This window comes from Cervus elaphus, chromosome 19 (genome assembly GCF_910594005.1).
Source record: "Cervus elaphus chromosome 19, mCerEla1.1, whole genome shotgun sequence".
NCBI lineage: Eukaryota > Metazoa > Chordata > Mammalia > Artiodactyla > Cervidae > Cervus > Cervus elaphus.
The window spans coordinates 48,243,440-48,260,546 of record NC_057833.1 but is presented as its reverse complement, the minus strand read 5'-3'; the positions used below and the strand labels follow the sequence as shown (position 1 = coordinate 48,260,546).

Genomic DNA, 17,107 nt, shown 5'->3' with positions numbered 1-17,107 from the left:
TCCTTCACCATCTCCTGGAACTTGCTCAAACTCATGTCCATTGAGTCAGTGATGCCATCCAACCATCTCATACTCTCTTGTCCCCTTCTCCAGCCGCCTTCAATCTTTCCCAGCATCAGGGTCTTTTCCAATGAGTCAGTTCTTCACATCAGATGGCCAAAGTATTGGTGCTTCAGCTTCAGCGTCAGTCCTTTCAAAGAATATTCAGGACTGATTTCCTTTAGGATTCACTGGTTGGATCTCCTTGCAGTCCAAGAGAATCTCAAGAGTTTGAACCACAGTTCAAAAGCATCAGTTCTTTGGCACTCAGCTTTCTTTATTGTCCAACTCTCACATCCGTACATGACTACTGGAAAAACCATAGCTTTGACTAGATGGACCTTTGTTGGCAAAGTAATGTCTCTGCTTTTTAATATGATGTCTAGGTTGGTCATAACTTTTCTTCCAAGGAGCACGCGTCTTTTAATTTCATGGCTGCAGTCACCATCTGCAGTGATTTTGGAGCCCAAGAAAATAAAGTCTGTTATTGTTTCCATTGTTTCCCCCATCTATTTGCCATTAAGTGATGGGACTGGATGCCATGATATTCATTTTTTGAATGTTGAGTTTTAAGTCAGCTTTCTTCCTCTCCTCTCTCACCTGCATCAGGAGGCTCTTTAGTTCTTCACTTTCTGCCATAAGGGTGGTGTCATCTGCTTATCTGAGGTTATTGATATTTTTCCCAGCCATCTTGATTCTAGCTTGTGCTTCATCCAGCCTGGCATCGTACTCTGCATATAAGTTAAATAAGCAGGGTGACAGTGTGCAGCCTTAATGTACTCCTTTCCTAATTTGGAACCAGTCCATTGTTCCATGTCCAGTTCTAACTGTTGCTTCTCGACCTGCATACCTGAAATAGAAGACTCTATGAAAGAACCCAGGGTGTCAAGTTCATTTTTCCTCTGAATATCCCAGAATAGATGCCTCTTTGGAGTTAGAACGTAAAGAGACAGATGTAGCAGCTCTGTCCTCTCCCGGAGCTGCACATTATGTCTTAACTGCTTAGTCCCTTCCCAGTGGTCCACACCAGCAGCAGGGCCATTAACCTCTTCCCTCCTTCTCCTTCCTCTGCAACATCTAGATGCTAGCTGGAGGGCACATACCTCTGATTAACTCTTCTGACCTTGCTCAGTTTAGTTTTCCTGTCATTAGGCCTCAGCCTCGCTGGATTGATCAGGATGTATGTTTTGACTCATGCTTCTTTGCCCCCAGTTTATCAGCTTGCACGAGAACGGCCAGAGCAGCACGGATGGCGTGAGTGAGCGTGCCGTGGCTGAGCTGTGGCTGCAGCACAGCCTGCAGTGCCACTGCCTCTCAGCCCAGCTCCGACCTCTGCTGGGGGACAGACAGTACATCAGAAAATTCTACACAGGTAGGTAGAGCTCACCTCTCCAGGGCTGCTGCATGGACTTCCTCATTCTCCTCCACTTTACTCTTCTTTATAGACCCACTCTTACCCTGGGGTCACATACTTTTACTTGATATCACAGAGATTCTAATCAGAAACATGTACCCAGTCTTCTCTCTAACGTGTTGTGTAAAACACAGTCACGCTTTATGCTAAGGTATTTCCCCACTCTTATACACACAGATCAATAAGAATAACTACTATGGGGGGGTAGGAAGGGAGAATGGGGACTTAGAGTGTCTTAATGTGGACAGAGTTTCAGTTTAGGAAAGTGATGGGGAGAGAGATGATGGTGAGAGTTGCACAACAACGTGAATGTACTTAGTGTCACTGGCCTGTATAGCTAAACATGGTTAAATAGTAAGTTTTATATTATGTGGCTTTTACCACAATAGACAGCATTAATAAAAGAATTTTTACTATTCACTGAGAGTTTTCTATGTTCTAGTCAGTGTTATCTATATTTTATACATACATACCTAACAGTAACTCTTGAGAGTTGGGTATTAATACCCCTATTTTCTAATCAGAAAAGCAGAGCTCAGAGGAGGTCAGGTGATTGGCCAGAGTCACCTAAAGCCAGAGATCACATCTGGGTCTTTCTGATTTTGCAGCCTCTTGTCATAGCCTCTTTGCTATCCTGCACATGACTTAGCCTCTTCTGTACTTTATTTGTCCCTGGTTTCCCTCTACCCACAGTGATGTGATTCTCCTTATCTTTGCCTTTTCCCTCTCTCTTTCCCTGACCTTCTCCCAGGGCCATATAGGGAGGCTGACGTTCTCTCTAAGGGCTCCATCACTGCAGTAGTTTTCTCTCCCCAGATACTGCTTTCCTGCTAAGCGACGCCCATGTCACGGCCATGCTTCAGTGCCTGGAAGCAGTGGAACAGAACAACCCTCGCCTGCTGGCTCAGATTGATGCTTCTATGGTAAAGGGGGAAAGGAATTATCTGTGTCTGTTTTCTGGCCTCCTAGACCTCACCATGATGCAATCCTGTGTAGCAAACTACTTCACTTAGGCAATTATGAGCTGAAAGGCTCTCATTAAAAACAAACAGAAAACTTAGAAAAAGGAGAGGAGGTACCATTAAGTATCTGTTGAAGTAAAAAGCCTATTTGTAAGCAAGCTTAAGTCTATTTGAGGAGGCAGTTGTCTGTTTCCTTTTTTTTTATCCTTAAAAAAATCTTTAGTTTGAGTAAGCACCTCCTGAAGGGCAGGCTTGATAAAATGGCAGAGGGATGATTGTGAATCAAGCTGACTGTAGATAGAGCATCAGATGTAGTGCGGCCTAATGTTACGTAGGATCATTTCTTCCAAGGAAATTTTGTTATTTTGTGTTGCTTATTTTTCACTCTCCAGGTCACTCATCCCATCACTAATATCAGTGCCTCAGCTAGAATGGAATCACAAGCCCTCTTTCTTTTGTGAAGGGATCCCCTATCTCTCCTGGTTTTAAAATTTTGATTCTTGCTTGCCACCTATTGTATATTCTCTACATGCCAGTCATGGTGGTATGCACAATGCATGTATCATCTCATTTAATCCTCACAACTCTGTAAAGTAGACATTAATCTCATTTTATAAAGGAGGCAAAAAAAATAAATAAATAAAATAAACGAGGCCACTGAGGGACAGAGTAGATAAATCATTTGCCCAGAGTTTGGACCAAATAACTTGTGATAGGGCCTGGCTTTGAGCCCCAGTGTATCTGACTTCTGACTCCTCGTGCATAGACTTAAGCCCTTTGCTGTGTTGCCGTCAGAATAAAGCACTCCTGGTCTAATCACCAAAGATTCCAGCTGCAGAAGCCATGATGTTTGCCAGGACTTTGAGCTTTCAAAGTTGTGTGCTGTGGTAGAGGGTACCTGTGCTGTCTCTACAGGCCGTGGCTGCAGTTCAGTTTCTGCCAGGGTTTCTATAATACTGTGCCCTTCCTCTGAGGGCCACTATCCTTGATTCTGACACTTTTTTTTTTTTTCTATAGTTTGCCAGAAAGCATGAGAGTCCACTCCTGGTGACAAAGAGCCAGAGCCTGACAGCTCTGCCTGGTTCCGCACACACCCCTTCAACCAACAGTGCTCAGCATTCCTACTTTGGGTCCTTCTCCAGTCTCCACCACCTCCCCCACCACAGCTTAGGTATGGGAGCAGTGAGGGATTGTGAAGACATGTATCTCCAGCCTTGGAAAACAGAGGACACAGTGGTTGCTCACCCACTGGCTATGATAGAGCCTCTGGTCAGTGCAGTTTGTCACACTTCATGTCTCAGTATGGAAGTCTTAAAGAGGAGTATAGCAACTAGCCTAAGATAATTCAGTAGAATCATTAAAGTAACAGAGGAAAGAGATGTTTTTATTTTCCCCTGGGTTTCTAATCCACATCGCCAAGTAGGCATTTCAATAATAATAGCTAACATTTCTTCAGTGCCTGCCACATGTCAGGCTCTGTTGTCATCAATTTGTTTATATTATCTCATTTAATCCTCAAAACAGTCCTACGAGGTAAGTGTTATTATTATTACTCATTGAGCATTATTATTGCTCATGGGGAATGCATACTGGTAAGCAAAGAAGCCACTGTCTCAAGAGCTCATGCTTTTGGCCTAGCTGCTTCTCAGTAAATTTTACTTACTTTGAATGACTTAACCTTTTCTGAGGTGACATCATATGTCCTGGGCATCCCCATTTAGGGAGTTCAGTCCTTAGCTTTGGAGTTCATACATACCAGCTCAAAAGCTCCCAGCTCACCTTTCCCTTCCCTTTCTTTTCATATCCTAGAAAGAAGATCTACTTCCTTTTCACTCTCTGGCCCACCCCGAAAACCTCAAGAAACCAGAGGGCATGTCTCAGCAGCAGAGGATCAAACTGTCCTAGACCCTCTGCTTCCAATCACTGCATTAGCCAAGGACTCTCCCGCGACCCCCAATGAGATGAGCTCCAGCACTCTGACCAGCCCCTTGGAAGCATCCTGGGTCAGCAGCCAGAATGACTCCCCAAGTGATGCCAGCGAGGGGCCTGAGTACCTGGCCATCGGCAACCAGGACCCCCGGGGCCGGACCGCCAGCTGTCAGAGTCACAGCAGCAATACCGACAGCAGCAGCTCCAATTTGTTCTCCTCCAGCAGCTCCCAGAAGCCAGAGTCTGCTGCTGCTTCCCTAGGGGACCAGGAGGGAGGTGGGCAGAGCCAGTTGTCTAATATCCTTCGCAGATCTAGCTTCTCAGAGGGGCAAACGCTCACTGTCACCGGAGGAACAAAGAAGAGCCATACTCGCTCCCATTCGGACACCAACATTGCCTCCAGAGGAGCCCCAGGTAATGATAACCACCAACCGCGTGTCAGTAAGGTGGCCTCCGAAATTTCTAGTGGAAGGGAGATTTGTTCTTAAGGGTCTTCAAGTGGCAGGAAGAGAAGTTATTTTTCTGAAGAGTATAAAGAGTATCCTGCTTGTAGTGGAAAAGAGAAGTTTGTAATATAATGTGGATACCTAAATCCAAAATCTCTCTGAGGATACTTACGTTTGTTCCTTTATACATTGCTAAATAGTAAGTGTTTTCTTGGATTCTTTCATAATTCTTTAGCATCAGAGGATAGTGTGACTAATCACAGTCTAAGTTTTAAATGTGTCTCTCAGACAGAGGGGAAGTACTAATGAGCTTTAAAAATAATCCTGTTAAATTCTTTCCCTGAGAAGTTTGGTCAGAATATAATAACAATTAGAGAGAGGCAAACGGATACTAGGATTCCCTGATTAACACTAGAGACGTAGTGAGTGTCGGGTGACGGGACCTAGTAAACAAGTAGGTGGGCTGACCGCTGCATCAGTAATTCAGGCTGAAAGGCAGTCGGGTAAGGAGGCCTTGGCTACTGGGACCACCCTCACACAAACACCAGCTGGTAGCAGAGAGCATCCCAGGCACGGCCAAGGTGGGTGTCGCTGCTTTTGCTGTTTCCCTGCCATCATCTTTCCTAGGTTGTTGGTGTCTGGCAGTCTTTGGTTGGGTTTCATTTGTAAGAAATTCTCCATAAAAGCAAGTGTAACATGGACCTTTGTGCTCAAATCCAGTTCTGGGTGGAAAAGCTTTGGAAATAAAATATCAAAATAAAGCAGAAAAATTAAGAGCATAAAAGGAAGATATTTACAACTAGAGCTGCTGTTGATTTCTGTTTATAATTTCTAAAAGGTGAGAGCTAAGGCCCTCATCTGAAACTTTCTGAATTTCGTCTCTGTTTTCCCCTCAAGAATGTGGGTTGGCTCATTGGAACTGGTTCAGAAACCAAGAAACCTCCAATTCAAAGTCCGTCTTCCCATGAGCCTCCTTAGATGTGAAGAGTGCACAGGTTAGACCCTTACTTTGCATCTCCTGGAGCAGATGTGGTGTCTGCTCTACTCCCGGTTGCTGGCCTTTGAGTATGTAAAACTCCCCTCTCCCCATTCTTGAATCTATGTGGATTCCAGAAACCACAGTAACCTGCATTGGAAAAGGGAGCCAGAGAAAACCTAAGCAGGAGGGTCTGAGGGAGTATGGGTCCTGTGCAGCTTCTCATACGTGTCATCCCTCCATCTGTACTAGGGTTCCCTTGCAGGAGTTACACCTCCACCTTTGCTGGATAAAAAGACACTCTTTTTCTCACTCTCTGTTCTCATTTTCTGGACTCTCCTCTGCACCTGTCTGTCTACATACAGGAGGCCCCAGGAATATCACCATTATAGTTGAAGATCCCATTGCAGGTTTGGGAGCCAGTCCTCCTCTTTTCTGTCCACCACCCCCTGCCTCCTTTTGCTCCTCTGTGACCATCTTGCTTAGTGCAAAACTTCCTTTTCCATTCTGGTGTCAATCAAGCCTGGCTAGTCTGGTCCTGTTGTGATGCTTGGACCTGGTTATAAAATGATACCAATATTTTATGTGATATGTTTTCTGCTTATGACTTCCAAATGCCTCATTCCTTCTTTCAGCAGCTTTTGGGAGGTAGAATTCATACTAGTCAATCCTGTATTGCCTGGAGGTGAAACTGAGGCCTGCTATTTGTTAAGACATCATGATGAATCAATGGCAGAATTTTTCTTATAACTGAGTACTTATTATGATTTACTTTATTTTCCTTGAATTAACACCAGAATATGTTTTCTCCTCTTTCTGTGGTCTTGGATGTGAGTGCATGTTTTTGCCTCGCCTGGACTCCCCTGTTTCCTTTTTCTTTTATTTGTCTTCCTTCTCCTGTAAAATCCACCTCCTCCAGCCCTACCCCTTCATTCCAGCCATCGCAATAGATTTTTCTAGTGACTTAAGTCTGTGTCTTTGGTTTTCACAGTGGTATTCAAACTGCATGTGTGTTCCATTCTGGGTACATAATGCATGGAGATACTGATGCTGGAATGTGTCTGCAAGGCAGAGTGGTGAGGGTGAACTGAAAATGATGAATGGCTGAAGACCATTCATAACTGGGTATGTTAGCATGGCAAAGAGGTTAAAGAGAGACAAGCCTGCAAGACTTTTGTTTAGAAGAGCATTGCCCTTAAGGAGATGAGAAACTGAGATGACAGATTTCAAGTCAGAGTGAGGAAGTTCTGAGAATTAGAGCTGATCAGTTGAATGGCAGCATCAGGAGGTAGTGAGGTCAGTGAGCAAAGCTGGACAGCCTTTTCATATGCAGCTTCTCACACGTGTCATCCTTCCCTCTGACTAGGGTTTTCCTGGTGAGTGAACAGGATGCTGGTATTGGAGTGTGTGTTGTGCCCTGAGTTTGACTCGGGACCTCCGAGGTTGTCTCTGAGTCATGACTTCTCACCATGACATCACGGTGACTGCTGGTGTGTAGTGAGGAGCAGAGCCCACTGCCAAGGCCACCAGGGGACACAGAGTTATTGCTTACCATATAGGAGCATTTTTTGTGAGAGGAGCAGTTGACAAATTGGCACCATCTGTCAGGGAAATGGGTTGGATGCTGCTCATTCATTCATTTTCCCAGCGCGTCCTGCTCTTTTCCCAGGCACCCACCTGCTTTTCTGCCTGCTAGTCCTTCTGTGGCGCTGGGAAATTTTGTGTTTCCCTTTGGAGAAGATCAGTTTCCACTTCCTTCGAACTGTGCCTGCTGCTGTTCCTCCCTTTTCAGTTCTCAACGTTCCTTGAAAACTTCTACCCAGACACTTCTACCTTGCAACCTTCTTTTGAAACCCCTCCCTTCCTTCTCCAGGAAGGCTGAGTCCACAACCCTGGGGCTGAGCCCCTTGGTTATAGGGCCATCATCCTTGGCTTCTCTAGCATTGTTTTGATGCTTCTTCTAAGGGTATTGCTGGGTGTTGTTTTGTTATTCTGCCAGTTCAAAAATAGGTTAAATTTGTAAGTATGACATTTATATTTCAGGTTCAGGAGAGGCCATATCCTAGTATTTTTTTTAGTGACTTTAATCCTTCTGATATTGTTCTAAAGTCTAGTGTCAAGGATCAGAAAAGCTGCAATGTGTTTGTGAGAACTGTTTTCTAAACTGGTTTATCAAGAGGGCAGAAATTGGCTGATATTCCTGAAACACTTGGTAAGAAGATGGAAGAGGAGAGAACCGATCATGAATCCATGTTGATTTCTTTTTTGCGTTTGTGTTGCTGCCTTTCAGGTCTCGTTTGCTCTCTTTTCTCCTTAGAATACACTGACTTCCCACCTCCCTCCCTCCGTGTGGTCCTGCATTCTTGGATTGTGTCCTGTTGGTGTGCCACCTCTCTCCTGTCCGGGAGGGCGTGGGGAATGGGAGCAGTTAGATATTGAAACTCCAAGGTTGGGAATATATGTGTTGCTCACCTCGTATGTGTGTTTTTACTCCCTGGTGGCCACTGACACTAGAATCCTGCAGTGATAAGTCGAAGTTGAGAGGCCCCTTGTCCTACTCTGGTCAAAGCAGTGAAGTCAGCACACGCAGCTCTCTGTACATGGAGTATGGTAAGTGAGCACTAGGAAGGCCAGGCTGCAGTCGTGTCTTGGCTCTGCTCCCCCCGGGCCTGCCACTCTCTGAGCTGTGGCTCATCTTAGCTCTGTGGAGGGCGCACACCATACAGTCTCACCCTCCCCTTCATCATTTTCAACCCCTGTGCTAGAAATCACATGGCCCCACCATTTTTTCTTGCTCCTCTCTGCTGTAGGAGTCCCACCGTCTCATGCTGTGGGTGTTACCACCGTGACTGTCTGGTGAGCCAGCTACAGTGGCTCTCTGAGTGGGTGAGACCTTGAAAAGAGGCCTTTGAGTGTCTGAGCCTAATGACCAGAAGATCAACTCCACATTGAAATTATCCATAGGAAGAAGACATTTGTTTCCTTGTCTGACTCACAGCACAGGTTTTTTTGTGTTTTTTTGTGGGTAGGAGGATGCGTAAGTCATCTTTAAATTTAGGTGGTCTCCAGGCTCTCTCCATTTATTCCACCATTCTCTAACCTAGGCGCTTAGTGCTTTGGGATTCTGAGATTCAGAGAAACTCCTTTAGAAGGTAGACATCTTTCTAACCTATTATTGGGAAAGACTTGTGAGCATCTTTAGCATTAAAATCATCAGATCTCTCAAAGAAGCTTGGCTGTAAAGAAAATTTGCTTTTCAAAGCCAGGGCTTTTGACATCCACATTCCATTTTCCCACAGAGGGCAGTCAGTACCTGTGTTCGGGAGAAGGCATGTTCCGAAGACCATCAGAAGGACAGTCGCTTATCAGCTACCTATCTGAGCAAGACTTCGGCAGCTGTGCAGACCTGGAAAAGGTGAGGACACTAAGGAGCCACTGAAAAGCCCGTGAAGGCAATGGCACCCCACTCCAGTACTCTTGCCTGAAAAATCCCATGGACGGAGGAGCCTGGTGGGCTGCAGTACATGGGGTCGCTAAGAGTCGGACACGACTGAGTGACTTCACTTTCACTTTTCACTTTCATGCATTGGAGAAGGAAATGGCAACCCACTCCAGTGTTCTTGCCTGGAGAATCCCAGGGACGGGATTCTCCCTGGGAGAATCCCAGGTGGGCTGCCTGGTGGGCTGCCGTCTATGGGGTTGCACAGAGTCAGACACGACTGAAGCAACTTAGCAGAAGCAGCAGGGAGATCCAGCCAGAGGGGTATGGTGTCATTTGTCCTAAACAGGTTTTGAGTGCACAGCTATAACATGTGTGTAGACTACAATACAGAGAAGTCACCATAAAGATAAGCTCAACAACTTCTATCCTTGGATAACTCTTCAGGGAGCTTATGCTCCTCACTGAGTCCAAAAATATTACTGATCTTGCCTTAAAAGCTCCCTTGGGCAGAGAAACATTGAATTTTAGTCACATGACCTTGACCCTGGGACCTTAGATAAAGACTGTCCCTGAAATCGATTTCTCTATTTTGTTCTAAGGCTCAGGTATGTAATAAATAAAATGTCCCTGTAGCATTTTATGGGCTTCCCAGGTGATACTATTGGTAAAGAACCTGCCTGCCAGTTTAGGAAAAACTTACTTCTCTGTCATATTTTTATGTGAAAAGTGGGACAGGAAGGCTGCGCATGGTCAGATACAAGAGCAAAGAGAACCTGGAGCAGATTTTCTGGCCATCAGCTTTCTTTCCAGTGGCAGTGTGCATTTCCCCTGGGTGTTTCGAATGAAAGCAGTGCATATCTTGGAAATTCTTTCCAAGAGACCAGTCACTGGGGTGTCCGCTTGTTGGCGCTCTCCTTCCCCAGGAGAATGCCCACTTTAGCATATCGGAGTCTTTGATCGCTGCCATCGAGCTGATGAAGTGCAACATGATGAGCCAGTGCCTAGAAGAGGAGGAAGGGGAGGAGGACAGTGACAGGGAGATCCAGGAACTGAAGCAGAAGATCCGTCTTCGTCGCCAGCAGATCCGCACCAAGAACCTGCTCCCCGGGTACCAGGAGATGGAGCATGGAAGTGAGTGAGGCTGTGAATGCCTGTTCCTACCCCTTCAGGGCTTCTGGATAAGACATGGTACCTCATGGGCTTCCTTTTCTGTCTTTATATGTTCACGTGAGATGTTATACCCAAGCCAAGGGTTCCTCTGCTGTCAGAAAGATTTTCTGTATTGTTCTGATTTTTTTTTTCCTACTAGACCAGAGTCCTGGAGTTCATTTATGTTCTCCCTCAGACACAGCTTCCAAAAAATAGGTTTCTGATATGAGGAGAACTGAGGCCACTGGTTGCAGATTCCCTTTCCAGAGAGCAGTATTTCCTGCTTATGTGAAACTTTTAAGGAGATCAAACAAGAAAGGGAAACCAGAGCTGGTTTCCATTTCCCCAGCATAACTGCCAGTCAAGCTTCTGTTTACTTTTCTATTGAAGTCCTACCAGTTTGCTTTTACTGTGACCCTAGAAAGTGTCAGACACCTCTTTCTGTCCTGTTCATTTCTTTTTTTTTTTTTTTTATAACGTTAACAGGCTTTCGGCTCACTTCCAGCAGCTCCCAGTTCAGTTCACGTGATTCAGCACAGTTCTCTGACTCTGGCTCTGCTGATGATGAGGTTGATGAATTTGAAATCCAAGGTATGATTTAACACTTTTCAAGGGAGCTTTCATTAACTCTTTCAGTTTGGAATCATAGATGGAGAAGCTTTGCCTAAATAGGGAGTCTTCAGTATGGTTCTTTATGGAATGTTGTCAGCTGTTGTAAGGGATAACTTCTCTTGTTAAAAAAGCAAAACCTAAAAAAAAAAAAAAAAAGCAAAACCTATTTAACATTTAAGCAGAAAAGAACACTGAAAGGAAGTGTTCCAGTAGAGTGGGCTGGCTGTCGATGTCACCCTGGAGTTTCTTCCTCAATTGCACCTTTCTCTCAAACTCTTGCTCTAATTCCTCCTCCTAGCAGTCCAAAGCTGGCCCACACCTACATGAAATTAGAATCCTATTCTCTTGTGCCCCATAATACAAATGAAATTGTTTTGAACTGTTTAAAAGGAGCTTTATTATAATCATAAAATAAAAGGAAAAAAAGAGTCCCTGGCAGGGAAAAAGCAAACCGGAGGCAAGTTTTTTTTTTTCAAAGTGGAGCTTTATTTTCTGCCCTACCCACGCTAATTTGCATAGCAGAATCACAGATTCTTATGAGCTTCTGCTTAGAGAAAAGGAGGGGCTCTTACCTGGAAAGGCAGTTGTGTTAAATCAGGTTGACCCATGATTAGTAGGTTAATCCATGCCTGAAAATCATAAATTTCTTCATCTTTCTATCAGTGCAACCAACAATTGAACAAACAGAAAACCAAACAGTTCAGGGACATAAGCTCTCACCCTACGACTGGAACCAAGAGTAATTTTCTTATAGAGGTGTGTCTGTAGATCTCCACTGTAACATGATGATGAATAGATCTTTTATTGCATGAGGCTCTGACTTCCTGTTTATACCAATTTCGAGAACCCATTCAGCTCCAGGTGTGGTAGCTGGGTTTCTTCTCCATTCAGAAATACAGTTTTTACATATATTTTTCCAGGTCTTTGGGAAGTCTTCCTTCTTTTTTCTCCTTAATGCATCTGGTTTCTCTTTATAACAGTAACAAATAGTCACTTAAAACTTTTTTTTTGGTATGTGGTTTTCCAACAATTCTCCAGTTCTCTATACGCCAACTGAATGGCCTACATTTCAGTTCTGACACTAATTCCTGGGGTTAATACAGAGCCCACAGATCTAGGGTTCAATCCCACAGGACGGCTCCATCTTTAGATGCTAGCTGCCAGTAGGGTCACCAGGCTGCCTGTACTTCTCTGTGACCAACTGCAAACCCGAGGGTTCCTACAACTCCCCATTCAGTTTTGATAATTCAGTAGAATGACTCATAGAACTCAGAGAAGCACTCTATGATTATAGTTTATTATAAAGGATACAAATGAGTAGTCACATGAAGGAGAGGTTCATAGGGCAAGGTCCCAAAGTGTCTTCAGCTCAGGAACCTCTGTCTCCATGGAGTCAGGGTGTGCCACTCTCCCAGTACATCGACCTGTTCACCAACCAGGAAGCTCTCCCAAACCTCATCATTATCAAGGTTCATTAAGTAAGCATGAATAATTAAATCATTGGCCATTGGTGACTGAGTTCCTGCTGCTGCTAAGTCACTTCAGTCGTGTCTGACTCTGTGAGTTCCTGAGGTGGGACTAAAAGTTCTAATCTTCTAATTACCTTTTTCTTCTGGCAACCAGCCCCTTCCTGAAGCTGTCTAGGTGGCCCCACGAGTCATCTGATTAACTTAAACTCAGATTTAATGGAAAAGGGCTCATTATGAATAATAGACATTCCTATCACTTAGGAAATTTCAAAGTTTCTAAGAGCTCTATGCCAGAAACTGAACAGAGACCAATATACATATATATAAATATACATATATATATTTAATATATATATTTATAATATATAACAATAATAACAGTATAATATATAACAATTTATATATATATATATATAAATAAATCCTAACTGTGGATGTAGATTTCTAAAAACAGTGTCAGCTAGCATTTGGAGCAAAAGTCAAGTCCTGATTCCAGGAACATGTGGTATAGAACTGTCATTCTCATGAATTTACTTCCTGTCTGAATACTAAAGGGCCCCCTTTTATAATCATTATTACACAGATGGTAGTGAAGGATCTAACCTGACTCAAATGTCAAAGAACGGACTCTCAGTGTCAGTGGCCTCGCTGTTTTCAGGTAGCCTGTGTTAGAAGCGTGGGTGTGTTCATACATGCATGTATGTGAATGTTGGCACCAGCTTTTGTACATACCTGTGACTTGTCAGTGTTATGAGAACCAAAAGGTCTAGAGAACTGTCTGGAGAAAACTGAACTTAAGCCAACCAGGAATGATTCACTTCTTTTCATTTTTTAAAAAATTTTTTTTTTTCATTTTTTAAAAATTTTTATTGGAGTATAGTTGATTTAAAAGCATTGTGTTAGTTTCTGCGGTACAGCAGAGTGAATCGGCTATACATATATGTATAGCCACTCTTTTTTAGACTGTTTTCCCACATAGGTTATTACAGAATACTGAGTTCACTGTGCTGCACAATAGGGCCTTGTTAGTTACCTATTTTATATATAGTACTATATATGTATCAGTCTCAACCTCCCAGGTCATCCCTCTACCCCTTTCCTCCCAGTCACCATAAGTTTGTTTTCTACATACCTGTGACTCTGTTTCTGCTTTATAAATAAGTTCATTTGTACCATTTTTTGATACTCCTTTTCTTCTTCCTCATGACTTCAACAAGCCTCCTCTCTGAGATGTCCTTGTTGATTCTTCTCTATAGAGATTCTTTTAGATTAATGGTCATTGTGGCTGATGGAGGTAATGGACAATGTAGAAAGAAGTGGTCAGGTGAAGAAATTATAATTCACACCGAAAGCTAAGTTACTGACACACATTTAGACAGCAAAAGTCAGATAGAATGGTATAGAAGAAGCTTAGAGTCTTCAGAGTTTTGAATTTGCAGAGCCAACTTTCAGGAAGCTACCTCTTCTGCTACTTTGTTTACAATTAGGACTTACTGCTGCAAATGTTTGGTCTTAGTAACTGCTTTATGATTCAAACAAGTAGACTTTCTGTAGATGGGGTTAACCGAAAACAAATAGTAGTTGTCTGTTCAAAGTGGCTTTAAAACACACAAACAACAAAATTCAGGCTTTTATTAATTAATAAATATTTTATTAATTTAAAATTTTAATTAGCAGTTTAATATTGTCAGCCACTTAAGTTTGAAATAACTGTATGTACAAGATTAATTTAAGATTTAGAGAAATAAAAGTAATTAGGTACCTTTTACTTCTAAACTGTTATAATTTATTCTAACATAGTCTGACTTGAGAAGTAGCAATCCTCAGTCACATTTTATTATTTTTTTGGCCACGCCTTGTGGCTTGTGGCATCTTAGTTACCTGACAGGGATGGCACTTAAGCCCCAGCAGTGAAAATTCTGAGTCCTAACCACTGGACTGCCAGGGAATTCCCCTAACTCACTTTTAAACTGATTTCTGGGACTTCCCTGGCGGTCAAGTGGTTAAGATTTCACATGGTTTCAATCCCTAGTTGGGGATGGTTGAGGAACTAGGACCCCACATGCTGGGTGACAAAAAGAACCAAAAATCAAACCAAAAAAAGTGGTTTCTGATATGTTTACAACCACAGTCCTTTGCATATGCATTTACTGTCAGCTACTTCTTAATTAGGGCATATTCAATCTGCTTTAACCATAAAGCATACTTTTATTTGGGCTTCCTAGCATCCTTTCTTCCCCCATTTTGGGTGCTTTAAAGTATTTTTTATAAACCAAGAATATGAAGTATTTTTCAACTAAAGTACTACTTTTTCTTGTGACCCACCATCCCACACATTTTGAGGGCTTGGTGGGAAAGCAGGTGTCTCCAAAGTAGTGATTTAACTTTCTACACACAGATTCCCGATTATGAAAGCATAATTTGCAGTTCATTTTTCTCTGCTCTAGGTTTCCTTATTGCTTTCTGTTCTTTCTTATTTGTTTCTGATCTTTAAGCAAGTTTATCACTAGTACTAAAGTCTTTCTAAAAAGTGTCAGTATAGTTCTCATCAGCAGTCTTTCTGATCATGTCTAGAGGTTTCTTTTTGATCACCTTGGGTAATATATGCTATTGAAGGGTCTCTTTGGATTCTATCAAAGGAAGGTTACTTAAGCATCATACTGTAGACATAATCTATGATAAATATTCTGCATAATTATAATACTTTGATTAAAATGATCACTTTCTTAGATCCTATTTCAGCAAGTAGACCTTATGGAGACAGAAGTGTTTGTGAAGGAAATAGATTTGAAAGTTACTTCTTCCTTGCAGTAAAGTGGATATAAACTTGTAATCATAGAAAGCTTAGTATTCATTAACACCTATTCCATTTTTAAAAAACAATCTTACTAAGGAATAATTACTTATCAGAATCCACTCACTTTAGGTATACAACTCACTAAGTTTTAGTAAATGTACCAAGTTGTCAGCCACCACCGTATTCTAGTTTTAGAACATTTCCATCATCCTCAGTAAGATCCCTCTAATGCCCATTTATAGTTAATTTACCATTTATAGTTAATTTACATTTGCACCCCAAGCCCCAGTCCACCACTAATCTATCTATATAGAGTTGCCTTTTCTGGACATTTTGTATAAATGCAGTCATACAGTATGTGATCTTTTGTGTCTGGCTTCTTTCACTTCATCTGTTTCTTCTGATGATATTTGCCAAATTGATACAATATCTTTCACAGGCTCCTGATGCCAGTTAATTTTCTCAATTTCTTTGGTTTTTCGGGTTTTGTAGTTCCATTTTTTCCTTCCTTCTTCCTTTTCCACTGTAACTTCATCAGTTCTTCTTTAATCTTCCTTTTTCTAGAATTTCAGTCTTCCACATAGATGTACCTTGTCAGGGTCCGTTCAGGAGACACACACCACACGACAATTTGAATAGGGAAAATTTAATATAAAGAATCATTAACTCTAGTGGGGGATTGAAGTAATGGGAGACTGGCTCATAAGGAGTAAAGAGAACGCTAAAGAATACAGGAATAGCAGATATAAGCAGTAGTCACCATCTCTAGGGCCGAAGTAGAGGCCACAGGGAGGGAATGTAGAAGAGGGCCATACCCCCAAGTCTGAGGTCCAGGCCTCCTTGCGCACTGGATGCTGGAGAAGTTCTCAGAAGCTGCAGAGCTGCCCTGAGAGTGTCAAGTGATGTTGTTCATGAAAGCTGCCATGCCAACAGCCCTCACCAGGAAACCATTCTCTGGGGTGCTGGGGGAGGCTGCCCCCAGGGAGTGTTGTTCCTCAGAACTCAAGAGGTGTTGGGGGAAGGGGAAGTGGTTCATGGGAGGTACCAGGCCTGCAGCACCTGCTCTGAAGCTTTCCCAGGAGGTGCAAGGGAAGCCATTTATGAAAAATACCACCGGTGGCACTCTGCCGCACAGCCTCTGAAGCCATGCTTACCCTGGGGAGTCACTTGCACTTTAGGAGTCTGCTTAGGGGAGCACACAGAAGCCGCGAGAGAAGCTGCTTCCTCCTCCAGTGTTTCTCCAGCGCCCTCTGCTGGCAAAGCCTCACTGTGTGCCAGCTGGCAGAAGAGGCGTGTTTTCAAGTCCAACTCCATTGTCACAGAGCAGACAAAAAGAAGGGCAGGTTTGGAGCTAAAAGGCAACGAAGAAGTTCATGAACTATATTTTTGGCAAGTTTAAAAATTATATCCAATTCAAGGTAATTGGTTGCTCCTCCCCACCCTCCCTCTTTTAATAATTTTTTTTCTCCTTCTAAGACAAGAGTAGTTGTGGTTCTCCATTTTAAAGTGTTTCCTCTTGAATCAGCAGTTGCAGAAAATTCATTAGAATTGGATTTCTGAATGTTGGGTATCCCCTTATCTGCTGAAAGGAAAACAGGTTGAAACCCACCATCAGATTGGCCAGTAAATTCTGAAGTTGACTGTCTTCTTGTGCCTTGCTTGTTTTATTTAAAAATGTGCAGATTTTGCCAGGGTACAGGATTTTAAGCATTTCTTCCCTGATCATTCCAATGCCCGTGTCTGGACATACAAAAATTCTTCTTATAACATGTCATTATTTTGTTGTTGTTTGCTTTTATATCGTTGAACTTACCCAGTCCACAATAATAGCTTTATCCTATCTAAAGCATCAGAAACCCTTGAAATCATTAA

General features: G+C 42.8%; 1 protein-coding gene across 8 annotated transcripts in view; it reads left to right on the top strand.

Annotated features, from left to right (window-relative positions):
* The window catches only part of RUBCN (rubicon autophagy regulator), a 61,609-nt gene that overhangs the window by 32,301 nt on the left and 12,201 nt on the right, over window positions 1-17,107 (top strand). For 4 of the 8 annotated variants that reach the window (XM_043873877.1, XM_043873872.1, XM_043873879.1 and 1 more), the window contains 10 exons: window positions 1,252-1,411; window positions 2,270-2,376; window positions 3,433-3,586; window positions 4,225-4,758; window positions 6,132-6,176; window positions 8,281-8,376; window positions 9,066-9,181; window positions 10,132-10,339; window positions 10,844-10,948; window positions 13,022-13,096. In XM_043873877.1, the coding sequence (XP_043729812.1) occupies window positions 1,252-1,411; window positions 2,270-2,376; window positions 3,433-3,586; window positions 4,225-4,758; window positions 6,132-6,176; window positions 8,281-8,376; window positions 9,066-9,181; window positions 10,132-10,339; window positions 10,844-10,948; window positions 13,022-13,096 (1,600 nt within the window). The remainder of the gene's footprint in view (window positions 1-1,251; window positions 1,412-2,269; window positions 2,377-3,432; window positions 3,587-4,224; window positions 4,759-6,131; window positions 6,177-8,280; window positions 8,377-9,065; window positions 9,182-10,131; window positions 10,340-10,843; window positions 10,949-13,021; window positions 13,097-17,107) is intronic. The other 4 variants (XM_043873873.1, XM_043873874.1, XM_043873875.1 and 1 more) reach the window with 4 other exon arrangements.